Below are 12,278 nucleotides of genomic sequence, written 5' to 3'. Positions count from 1 at the left end.
TTCCTGCCTGCTGACTAGGAGAGCCCCATTACCTTCAGAAGGTCGCCATTGTTGTCACAGTCCCATGCCCAAGTGATTACATACAATCATTGCCACAAGGCTTCCTAAGGCCTGCTTGGCGTCCTGACCTCTCACCCCCTGATAAACTTCAACCAAGATGTCAACTGAACTCTTATTTCATTCCTGCTCATGAGTGGACAATGAGTTTCCGAACAAGGTTTGTAAGTGAAATATGCTTGTTGTTGAGTGGCACATAGGCTGAAAGGAAGACTGGTAGATGTATCTACCAGATTTAGGATTCATACACCCATTCTGTATTCCAGATACAGTACATCCTTGGGACCTGTAAGACTGGATGCAGGAAAGCAGGCAATTTCTGCCACTTGGCAAACAAACAACAGGAAAAGTGGGGCTTTCTCTCGCACCATTACGATTTCCCCATTAGCTTTAAGAGCAGCAATAGCCAATGTGGTGCCCTCCAAATGTTGTTGGGACTCCTAACCCCATCAGCCTCAGCCAACATGGCCAATGGCCATGGATTATGGGAATTGTAGGTTCTGAAGAACACTGTGTTGGCTGCTAGAGAGTATATCCGAAAGGATATTCATATGGTATTCAAACATGCCAAGAGTCCTGTGCTGCCCATGCTGATCTCTGTTTAGACATGCTGACCTGCAGAAACCGGAACCGGCTGAACCACCCTGCATACCTTGATCAGCACTGGTGATCCCTCAAATGACAGTTGTCTGAAGGACCCTGCCCCCAATCACCCTCTGCACTTGCCTGTTTGAGATTGTAAAGGCCTTGCTTGTCGCAGTTTGGGATATTTAGGGAATAAAGGTGCTCCAACGGACCGCGTTCATCTGGCAGGCGCATGGTTGAGATGCGTTCCAAGACTTGATCTAATTCCTGTTGGCAGGGGGTCTGCAAATGGTCAAGAAAGCAGAAGAAAAACAAATGAGGAAATCAGGCAGGGCCCAGTTGGCACAATGGAGACAACAATGGCTTTCGCCTTCTGACACATGCGGGATTTAAGTTCTTGCTTAGGGTAGCTATGCAGGTTCCGCCCCAAAACCCACGCCCGACTCTTTTTCATCCCAAAGCATCAGAAAAAGTATTCTAGCACACCTCACTCCGCCTGTAGTCATACTGTCTCAAGGCTGTTGAACATTTGCCAGAAAGGATCAAAGTGTTATGACCCAATGGTGATTTGCCCAAGGCCCAAAGACACAACACACTTGGTATATATGCAGCTCGTGTCACTCAGTGTCAATTGATTTGAAATAACTGGCTTGCATCATCTTTGATTAATGGATATGAAAACAAAAACGATACAAGGGGATAATGTAACAAGGATTATTTTCTGGTCTTCTGAATATACTTCTTTTTAGACAGGGCTGGGAAGAAGAACTATTGAGAGCTCTTTGCAAATATTTGTGCTTTAAGACAGTTTTCTACCATTTCTTTCTTAGAAGAATCATAGAAGGGTAGTTACATGCCCAATTTCCATGGAGATTCTCCCTGTGCCAGTAAAATTGCAAACTTAAGTTGATCAAATTCAACCTCTTCTCAGGGGGAACTTTGATTTATAGCCTCAAAACAAAGTTCAAACACTGGATAGAAATCTACATCCACTACACTTATTAAAAAGCACCAATGAGTAGCTCCTCGAACTATGGGAATAAAAAGATAGTTTTTTGTTTTATAAAAAAAATGAAACCCACAAACCCCAATCTTCATGTTCCACCAATTTTGGACAAATCATTGTCTCCTTAAAACCTTCTAAAATAGTAATGGGGCCAGGCTGATCATCCCTCCTGTGATTTGAACACTATTCTGAAGAGTGACTGGAGAGGTAGAAAGAGAACCTACAGCTTCATATTAACTGGCTAAATTTTGAGTTGAGCGCCACTATAGGGAATATGCCACTGATGGCATTAACCCACCAACTGCCTGTATACACTGGGAAGAATGGAAACATAAGAACCACAGTGCTACAATGGGAATATGGTGCCCTTCAGACATTAGAGGGTTGTTCTCCATAGCAGATAACCTCTTATGACGCTTCTATGATGGATTTATTTCTATACCGCTATATCTTAGAATGTCAGGGAAGTGTGCAATGCTAACATATAAAACACCAATTTAAAAAAAACAACAAAAAATACAGATAGTCTTTAAGGCAGCTGGCTAATCAAATATAAAAATTATACAGCTGCAACCGACTGTCTGCATTAAGAAGTTTTCAAGAGATGCCCAAGGATGCCTGTGGAATTTCTGCTTTATCTTGTGGGACTAATCACAGTAAATGCCTGACTTTAGCTGAGGTTGGTCAGGGCTCTGTAACACAGGGGGACAACTAACAGGGATCCTCTGGATGATTGGGCTGGGATAGAAGAGCTCAGGCAGTCCTTATCAGCCCTCCCTGCATGGAGACGCTTGATCATATGGGTCTTTCCAAGGTTGATCATATGTGATTGCAGCCTTTTAAATGCTAGGGGGCACATAGGGAGAACCCATGGCAAAACACCCCCCAACTAGGCTCCTGTACAGTTTTAAGAAGGGCACCGGTGTTCTGGGATTCTTAGAATCAGAAGAGTTGGAAGGGACCCCAAGGCTCATCTAGTCCAACCGTCTGCAATGCAGGAATATGCAGCTGTCCCTTATGAGGCTCGAACCTGCGACCTTGGTATTATCAGCACCACGCTCGAACCAACTGAGCTATCCTTGTGATCATACGCTATAGCCTTGCTATTTGCCACAGAGTTCAGCTCTCTGAGATCTTTCAACTTTTATTTTCTTAACAACAACGGTAACATGTTCCTGACTCTTTGGGCTGTGGAAAAATAGGAACTGAATGGGAAAACAACTGATGAAATCAAAAGAGGCAGAGGGTGCTGTAAAGAGTTTCCAATAGTTAGGAAGCAAAGTTATGGCACTGTGTGTTACTCTTTACCCTTTTATCCCATGGCTAATGGTAGCCTCTGAAGAAATGCTGCAGAAAAAGAAAATCCACGTAACATGTTCCTGCTCTGCATAAGTGATGTACAGACAGCAGAATTCAGCTCCTCTTGGCTTGGATGTTAGGTTATAGTGTGGCCCAAAAATTGGGATATTTTTAGCACACAGTTTATATATACACATATCCCTGGCTATGCTGCTGGTGGTAATGTGACATTTTATATTGCCTCAGGTTGTAATATCCAGTCCGGGAGTGTGCACAAAATCAGTTCCTCCAGTTATCATGGAGGGCAAACATTACCATTTTGTATATGTCTTGATTCACTGCTCTGCAAGCTAATATGCATGTACTGTGAGAGACTAAGCTCCCCCACCACCCCGATGCTACCTTCTAATTCCCAGTGGCATTTGGTCATGTACTGTATATGGGATCCTCTTCAGCTACCATGGCTCTCTTATGGTATCAACCATGCCCAGGAAGTTGCTGCTTCAGCTGCAATGTTTAACACTACCTGGCATACATAATGCAATCATCCTATTGAGACACTCCATAATCCCGCCAATAGACCCCAGACCAGGAAACACATTGTATGATGGTTGGGATCCATTGCTGTTCAAGGTTTAAAATTTTACAGCGTATATAAAGAATGCAAACTTTCAGAACAATCCTAAGCATGCTTACTGAGACATGTTCAGTGGGGCTTACTCCTTCATACTCCAGCCATCTTCATATCAGTGGTAGATCTTGTTCTGGGCAATTAGCTGGGCAAGGAATCTTTCACAGATGAATTGCCACGGTTCTTTTCCCTGTTCTGGGTGGGTGGTTTTATTTAGCTTATCGACTCCACAGTATTCCATAAGTTATAATCAGAGCTATGTGTGTTATCTGATTGGGCCACCAGTACTCTGTCCTTCTCTTTTGATTTTCAAGATTGCAAAGGCCACCAACAAGCTGACAGCATGCCAGGTCCCTAAATGCAGCCCGCAACTGCTTTGAAGAGACTCTGAAAACCAATTTTAACACTCCGGTCCACCAGTTTCTGTCCAAGAAAGCATCCTGAGTACCTTTCAGCCACTTGGGACTCTGCCTGGAACCCAGCCCGTCAGGGAACAGTGAAGCCAACTAGACCAGCATGAGTGTGGTAATTAAAAGCACAGAGCAGGAGAATGGAAAACCCCAGGAAAAGCAGTAGTAGTAGCAGCAGCAGCAGCACCAAGACTGCTCTGGAGGCATCAAAGCAATGCTGCTCTGGGAGCCTCCAAGAGTTGTGGCTATAAGACCAAAAGCTTATGTAGCATCAGTCCCACCCGACAAGTGGGGGGAGAGGATCCAAAGCTAAATTAGAAAAGCTATTGATAGGAATTATCCCTGCACTCTGGTTAATGATGCCAGCTGTAATCCTGAATGACAACTGTGTGGCAAAGTCCTCCTCCTGGGCCCTGCCAAAATCCATCAATCTCATGAAGAGGTATCTCGTGTTCTGTTTGTTTGGCTCTATTTTCCTCCTCGCTGTGCTGTCTCATCTCTTCCCATGGCCTGGCCCCGATGTAACCTTCAGCACTGTTTACGACGGGAGAGGTGAGTAGAATTCAGTCTCACACAATGAACTTTATTCATTTGACAATCAGAAACTCTGTGGCTCAACCTCTGGGTTCTCACTCAGGCTCCAAAGAAACTCTCAGCTAGCCCACAAAAGTCTCACAATGAGAAGAGTTCCTGGAAACAGCGGACACCACCCTAGTTTCTCACTCTAGGCTTTTTACAGGCAGGCTCAAAGTGGCTGGTACTTTCTCAGGTAGCCCAACAGCTGTGTCCCATTCAGCTGCACTCTCCACACCCAGTTCCAGCAGGTTTGTTGAGTTTCCTAGGGGGTCCAGATGATGGGGAAAGCTCCCACTCCTCTACTCACAGCACATTCTTCACTCTCTGCAAGTGTCATCCAGCTACTAATGGAGACAAGGGGCAGGGGTGCCTCTGACAGCTAGAGAAAAAGCTCATCAAGTGATCATCTTCAAACTACATATAGTCCCCCCCCCCAAAGAAGAATAACATGTTGTACCCTTTCGAGGGACTTGAAGACCATCTCCCGCACCCATTGTTTACCTCACTCACCCTGACTGATGGCGAGTGGAGGTGGTGCTTGGTAGGCTTGCCCAGCTGTTTTTGCTGCTCATTCACCTTCTCACGGATGACGGCGAACTCCTTGCCATTTTTAGGGGGCTTTATCCGTCCACCGCCACTCACCACACTGGAGGCGGCATCCACCACATTCTCTGCAATAGATACTTCAGTATGTTCCTCATCTACACAGACAAAAAAAGAAAAGGAGGGTGGGAGAAGAAAGAAAAGGGGCATCAGCAAGGCTTCTTTCCAGCTGGAACCCAGTTCCGGCACCTCTCAGGTGGGCGTCAATGCCATTATAAGAGAACAAGGGTGAGTTCATGGTGAGTTCTGGTACCTCTTTTTCTAGAAAAATTAGTACTGGTGTATTAGTTATGTTAGCTGCAGAACCCAAATGCTCTGCCCAGAGATGCCCACAACGGAACAAATGGGGGAAATCCACACAGGCCCACAGTGAGAAGAAGAAGAAGAAGAAGAGTTTGGACTTGATATCCCACCTTTCACTCCCCTTAAGGAGTCTCAAAGCGGCTAACAATCTCCTTTCCCTACCTCCCCCACAACAAACACTCTGTGAGGTGAGTGAGGCTGAGAGACTTCAGAGAAGTGTGACTAGCCCAAGGTCACCCAGCAGCTGCATGTGGAGGAGCAGGGAAGCGAACCCGGTTCACCAGATTACGAGTCCACCGCTCTTAACTACTACACCATGCTGCCTCTCAGCGTGGGATATGAACTCCAGTCACAGCTATGTGGAAGTGGCATCCCAGCTGTGTGAGATTCCAAAAAACTCCCCCCCCCCCATTCCAGCCTTTAAATGCTTGGTTACACAAATTGCATTTATTTCAAATCAGAAGTCGCACATGTCTGAACTGCAGGAGACAATTTGGCTAAGCTTGCAGAACATCATGTCCCATTTATACTGTAAAGAGAAAGATTTTTTTTTTTTTAATGGATAAGCTAAGCATCTTGGTCTTTTAGCAACACCCGATCCTTTGATTATCCTCTCCCCCCCCCCCCCCCAGTTCAGATACTGTGGGCCAAGTTCATTCCTGACCTGTCACCCTCAGGCTTTCAAGAGGTTCCAAAGCAGAATCTGACCTGAACTTAGCCAAGTGGCTCAAGGGGATGGGGGGGTGTTTGAGGGTCAAATAATTACCCCTAAGGACTCTAATTAAATAATAATAAAAAAGAGGCCCATTTTGGAAAATAAGTAAAGAGAACCAAAGAAGGGAGAAAGCAACTAGATGAGAAATCACGCCAAGAATACAAAAAGAAAGCAACATAACAAAGCAGGCTTTGTATTGTTTATAAACAAATTCACTCTCTCATCATGTAACTGAAATCAAATATACAAGATTGTATAACAAATGTAAAGCTCCCCTACAAGATCTCAATGAAAGGCCAGGAAGGGGAGGACAGGTCATCATTCAAGTCATGGCTGAGCTGAAAATATTCAGGATTTTAATGACTAGGGGTGGGGGGCAGCGTGGAAAATGGTCTCTTGGGCTTTTGTTCTGGTACCTTCATCAACACTTCCAAGCAAAAATTTCAACTGTTTCTTCAATGTGTCAAAATGAGAACCTTTTTTTTTTTTTTGCCCTATAGACAAATCTGATTGGCTATGTCATGAGTTAGTTCTATTTCACTGAAGCTGCTATTTCTGACCCAGAAAGATCAGAGCCGGTGAACATTTTGGTCCATTCTGCCTTAACCAGCATCTAGGTTTGATTTCAACAGAAGTCAGCTGAATTTGGACCAGTAGCTATTTGGATGTCGCCAACTCCAGACCAGACTTTTTACAGGCTGTTTCTATGTGTTTCTATGATGAGGCTCAGTATAGATTGGCTGCCAAAGCCTGACCTCACCTGGCTGGTGTAGGAGCATGCATGGAAACATCAAAAATTCACGGACAACTGTTGACTGTGATTTGGCAAAGATCCAGCTGCTCCAAATCTCTCATGCAGAACCTCAACTGTCTTTCTGGCCCATATGACCCCTAAATATGGCACAGTTAGAAAATATGGCTAGCAGTGCTGCCCAATTTTTCACTATTAGTGTGACAAATTCAGCTGCGTTTTCACAGTTCTCCCAGGGCTGAGCTGGAGGCATACCAGGAATCTGACCTGGAGTATGTGTTCTCCAACCCAAAATACCTGCAGTCTGTTGCTGGAATTTGGAGATTGGCCTGGCATGCACCTGGCATAGTTCCTTTGATCAAGTCTTCATAGAAGATCAGGGTCCAATTTTGTTGCACTTTAATGCCTGGGCTGTCCAATCCAATGGTATAATATGGCTCACCTGTCCACCAGGGTCAACATTTCAAATTATTACCACCATCTAGCCTAAAATGGGGATGTGGGTGGTGCTGTGGGTTAAACCACAGAGCCTAGGACTTGCTGATCAGAAGGTCGGTGGTTCGAATCCCCGCGACGGGGTGAGCTCTCGTTGCTCAGTCCCTGCTCCTGCCAACCTAGCAGTTTGAAAGCACAAAGTGCAAGTAGATAAATAGGTACCGCTCCAATGGGAAGGTAAATGGTGTTTCCGTGCGCTGCTCTGGTTTGCCAGAAGTGGCTTAGTCATGCTGGCCACATGACCCGGAAGCTGTATGCCAGCTCCCTCGGCCAATAAAGCGAGATGAGCGCCGCAACCCCAGAGTAGGTCACGACTGGATTTAATGGTCAAGGGTCCCTTTACCTTTTTAGCCTAAAATAGTCTGCTGGGTACTTACCAAGGTAGCTTCCTTCCAGTCCAAGATCATGAAGTCCCTTGTATATATGTATATTTATTGTATCACGTTGAGTTTGTTTTGTTTAAAAATACAATCAAGCAGTCCACTGGAACCTTGGTTCTTGAACAGCTTAGTTGATGCTCCCAAACCCCGAAACCCTGGAAGTAAGTGTTCCAGTTTTCGAATGTCTTTTGGTAGCCGAATGTCCAATGCAGCTTCTGCTGGAGTGCAGGAAGCTCCTGCAGCCAATTGGAAGCCGCGCCTTGGTTTTCAAACATTTCAGAAGTCGAACGGACATCCAGAATGGATTAAGTTTGAGAACCATGGTTCCACTGTATATAAATTATATGATTTGGGAAGCAGATCCAATGTAGCACTACGTGGATGTTCCATCAGCGCAAGGATTTCTGATTGTCCAACAGATTGCTCATCCTCTCTCCTCCCATTGCCTGCCCCTAAATTTGTTCTAGGGGTTACCCACAACCCATGGAGCAAGCAGAGGCACCAACTTGCACCAAAGATTGAGGGAGCCATGTGACGTTTTGACAGGGGCCAGGGGACAGAGCTGAATGCAGTGGCCATCAGCTCCTCCTCTCTTGGGCTCGGCAGCCTTCCATGGCAGGAGGAGGAAGAGGAGGAGCCAGACACTGAAGCCATGCTTGGCTCTGCACTTGGCCTCTACCACCTGATGGTAGAGGACACTGGGGGGACCACTCCCCAAAAGTATTGGGGGCCCAAAACTGCTCAGTCCTCTGAAGTTGGCACCCCTGGGAGCAGAGGTGGAAACTCTCATGGCACAAGTCGAAGTCCTTATGTTGACAGAATAGGGCAGGTGAATAATGCCTCAAATAAATTAATGAACTCTCCCTCCCAGCATGCCCTGCTGCCAAGATCCATAATGGGGTTTGATCACTTGTGGCCCTCTAGATAGAGCTGCTCTGCAGCTCCCATAAATCCTGACCGAATGGGTCATCTTGGGTAAATCTTGTCAAATGGGGCTGACGGCAAGTGGAGTTCAACAAGATATGGAAGGCCACAAATCTATAGCATCAACCTGCTCCAACAGCTTGCATCAGGGGATGATACTTCCCTACTAATGCATGACATTGGCACTTTAAAAAAAAAAAAAAAAAGATAATCACCTGATGATCCAGCCATCATTGCATGGTTGGATTTGTGCTTAGCTCAAAGCGTTAAGAACTATGCAAAAGCTGAAGATCTGGAACTCAAGACTGGTCAAGAGCCTTCCAGATAAGTGATGCAATATTAACCCCACTCTGCCTCCTCCCCCAATGCATTATCTTCCACTGCTGTCCGGTCTTTTCAGCATAACTGTGAGAGTAGAAAAGGGATTGCTAAGCAGGAGAATGAACAGTATGTTCCAATGGGTGGTTGCTTAGCAAGTTCCTCTGGTTGTCCCGGACGGCTGCTGGCACAGGGATGATCCAAATGGGCATCCCGTGGCCTCCTTTGGCTGTCACCTCCCCCCAGGAAGTGCTTTCAAGCCCTTCAAAAGCACATGGAAACGGCAGCTTTGACAATCCCTCTTCAGCACGAGCAAATCCAGCTTTTAGCAGCATGCCCTACTTGCCCGTTTTGCTCGCTTTCCATCGCTGAAGGTACATATTGGGGGCCTGAACAATGCACTCATTCTTCCCATCCTTCCCCGAGCTGGTGTGATGCAGTCCTCCCCATTCACTCAATTTATAGCCCAGAATACATGTCCCAGCCCTGATGCTTTGCGGCACCAACCTTTTCTGAACTTCTGCTGGGATCCTTGGGCAGCAAAAGTCTCAAGTCCCTATGGAGAGAGCAAGATTAGGGAGGATCTCTCCTGCTTTTGCAATGTCTGCTCCGATGACTATTTAAATGCACTGGCAGAAGGTGAACTTGGCACTGAATCACTGTGGAGGCAACCTGCTTTGCCCTGGATATGACCGCAATGGGACTCTGAGTCCCATTAGTCCCATAGCAAGAAAGCTATGTTTATTGCAGGAAATACATGCTTGATAGGGGAAAGATCCTAGTTCTAGGCAACTAAGGAGGAGAATGCAAAAATCTACACTTGCTCTTGCATCTTAATTGGAGAGAGAGCCAAAACAGACATCACTCCCCTAAGGCAAGGCATGCAGAAGAAAGAAGTAGCAAAATGAGGTTAGCAGCCCTAAGAGTATCGTTCTAGCCCTCAAGGAGGGTTAGCAAAGGTTAGAGAACAGCCTAGGAAGCATGGAGGCCCCCCTCTCTATCTGCTCTTTCCCATGCAGATATATCAGCCTCCAGTGCAAGCCCAGTTGCATCCCAACACTTCCAACATGTTTTAGTCCAGTATAGTGGTCACCTTTAAGCAAACAACAGTCCTGTGCCTCACAGTTGTTCTCAAATCTTGTCATAGCAAAATCACCCATAAACCAAGAGGAAAAAATGGAGGCACTGTGGGTGAGTAGCTCCCATGTCCAAGAAATTGGTCAGTGCCTACCCTGGATGGGGTTGCACTTCCCCACAGGAGCAGGAGGGGGTGCTTCTGAATTCAGCTCTGTCATTGTAGACTCAGGTAGCCTCAGTGACTAGAAATGCCTTTTACCAACTGTGACTTGTTCAACAGCTATGGGCATTCCTGGACTGGGAAAGCCTACTCACAGTAGTTAATGCAATGGTTACTTCAAGACTGGATTACTGCAATGCCCTCCATGTGGAGATTCCCTTGCACTTGATCCGGGAGCTTCAGCTAGTGAAGAAGACTGCAGCATGATTGGTGACGGGAGCGAGGCCTAAAACACCTGTGCTCAGAGATCTGCACTGGCTGCAGATTTGACACCAGGCCAAGTTCAAGGTGTTAATATTAGCATTTTCATTTTTGTATGCTTCAAAGGAAGGGTCGTGAGTTTTTCTTGATTTTATCTTTTTGCAAACTGCCTTGAGATTTTTGATCAAGTGGTGCATAAATTTTATTGAATAAATAAAATTAACACACACTTTTTGAGACTATTTGGGCATCACATCCTTTTGAGTGAGATTGGTTCTCACCCTGGCAGGCAGGAAGTAGGAATACCTCAGTTGAACCATAGTTTAGTTCTGAAAACTGTCTTAAAGAGCAGGACTCAGCTCCTAAGGGGTCACCACTAAGGGCTGCTTTGCACATTACAGAATGCTGTGGGGGCCAAGACGCTTGCTCTCCCACCCCACCCAAATTTCCACAGACACCCCATCTAGATACATTTCCCACCACACCACACCACATCCACCCTGCTTGTCCTGGAGTGTTCTGCTTTTCAAGGGACAGCAATGAACAAAATGGGGCAGGAAAAAGTCTTTGTGTAAGGAGTCACACGCTCACATTCCTTTGGATCCAAGCCATAAGTCTCCCCCACCCCACCCTCACCAGGATGTGTACATAGCATATACAGACACAAGCACACACAAAGGGAATTTGTGGCTGCTCATGATTTCCTAGCAACCATGTGTGAAGTGGCCACTAACTAAACACAGCTAGCACCCACCCCTCATTTGGGAGATATGAGAGAGAGAGAGGGGGGGGGGGGATTTTGCAGCCAATGGGGCAGGGCTTCCAACAGACACGTCCAAGTTACAGGCTATGTATGTTTGCTGCCTATCTAACCTCTGCTGACAGGAGATGTCCAACCCTTGGCATAAACACATCAGCAGCTACGTGCTTCCACAAAAGTGACAAAAAGAGAGGTCCCCATGCCTTCAGTGACACAATTTGACCTCAGGAACACACAACTGAATATTTTAGTATAGGTTTTGGGAAGGACAGAGTGTAGTATGGCCAGAAGTCTGACTTTCCACTCAAGAAATTGAAGCCAGAGAGGAGGGGAAATTCCACATATAATACTTTTTTTCTTCAAGACACACATACACCAAAAGATCAAATAAGTGCTCCACCCTACCCTTTTATTTCTGTCTGCGTGTCCATCTTTGATTTTGTCCACTTTACCTCCTCAGCCACACTGGCTTCAGCAGAATGTACCGTATTTAAATATCGTTAGCTTTGAAACCACATCACACTTTTCCACTGTCTATTTTCCAGACAGTGGTTCTGCCCAGGGCGTTACCCTCCCCTCCCCCTTTTCCTTTCCCCATTTCACTTTGCATTTTCTCCGTCTGCCTTTTCTTAAGGTCACTGAGGAGGAACTTTTAATCAGTGATTCTATATCCCATATAGACCAAATCAAATCTGGTTCCATCCACTTGCAGGGCACTCCACTTAGATCGCTTACCTTAGCTTAAGGAGGAGCTGCAGACCGAAGACTATTAGAAAAGGAAAAGGAAATATCCATTTGCCACATCTGATAAAGTGGGCTGTGTCTCACTACTTCAGTGTTTCCCAAATGTTTTTGGGCAACGGCACACCTGTTTACTAAAAAAAAATTTCGCGGCACACCACCATTAAAGCCCCGCCCCGTGACGTCAGCGCGCAGCGTCACGCCGGGAGGGACGCACAAAAGTGAA

General features: G+C 45.9%; 1 protein-coding gene across 2 annotated transcripts in view; it reads right to left on the bottom strand.

Moving 5' to 3' along the window:
- Positions 1-12,278, bottom strand: part of IGFBP2 (insulin like growth factor binding protein 2) — a 57,881-nt gene that overhangs the window by 5,345 nt on the left and 40,258 nt on the right. The window contains exons 2-3 of one of the 2 annotated variants that reach the window (XM_028742484.2): positions 5,066-5,265; positions 784-924 (exon numbers count right to left, since the gene is read on the bottom strand). In XM_028742484.2, the coding sequence (XP_028598317.2) occupies positions 784-924; positions 5,066-5,265 (341 nt within the window). The remainder of the gene's footprint in view (positions 1-783; positions 925-5,065; positions 5,266-12,278) is intronic. The other variant, XM_028742492.2, reaches the window with a different exon arrangement.

This window comes from Podarcis muralis, chromosome 1 (assembly GCF_964188315.1).
Source record: "Podarcis muralis chromosome 1, rPodMur119.hap1.1, whole genome shotgun sequence".
In the NCBI taxonomy this organism is placed as follows: domain Eukaryota; kingdom Metazoa; phylum Chordata; class Lepidosauria; order Squamata; family Lacertidae; genus Podarcis; species Podarcis muralis.
The sequence above is the reverse complement of the archived record's forward strand: the minus strand, read 5'-3'. Positions and strand labels throughout refer to the sequence as shown.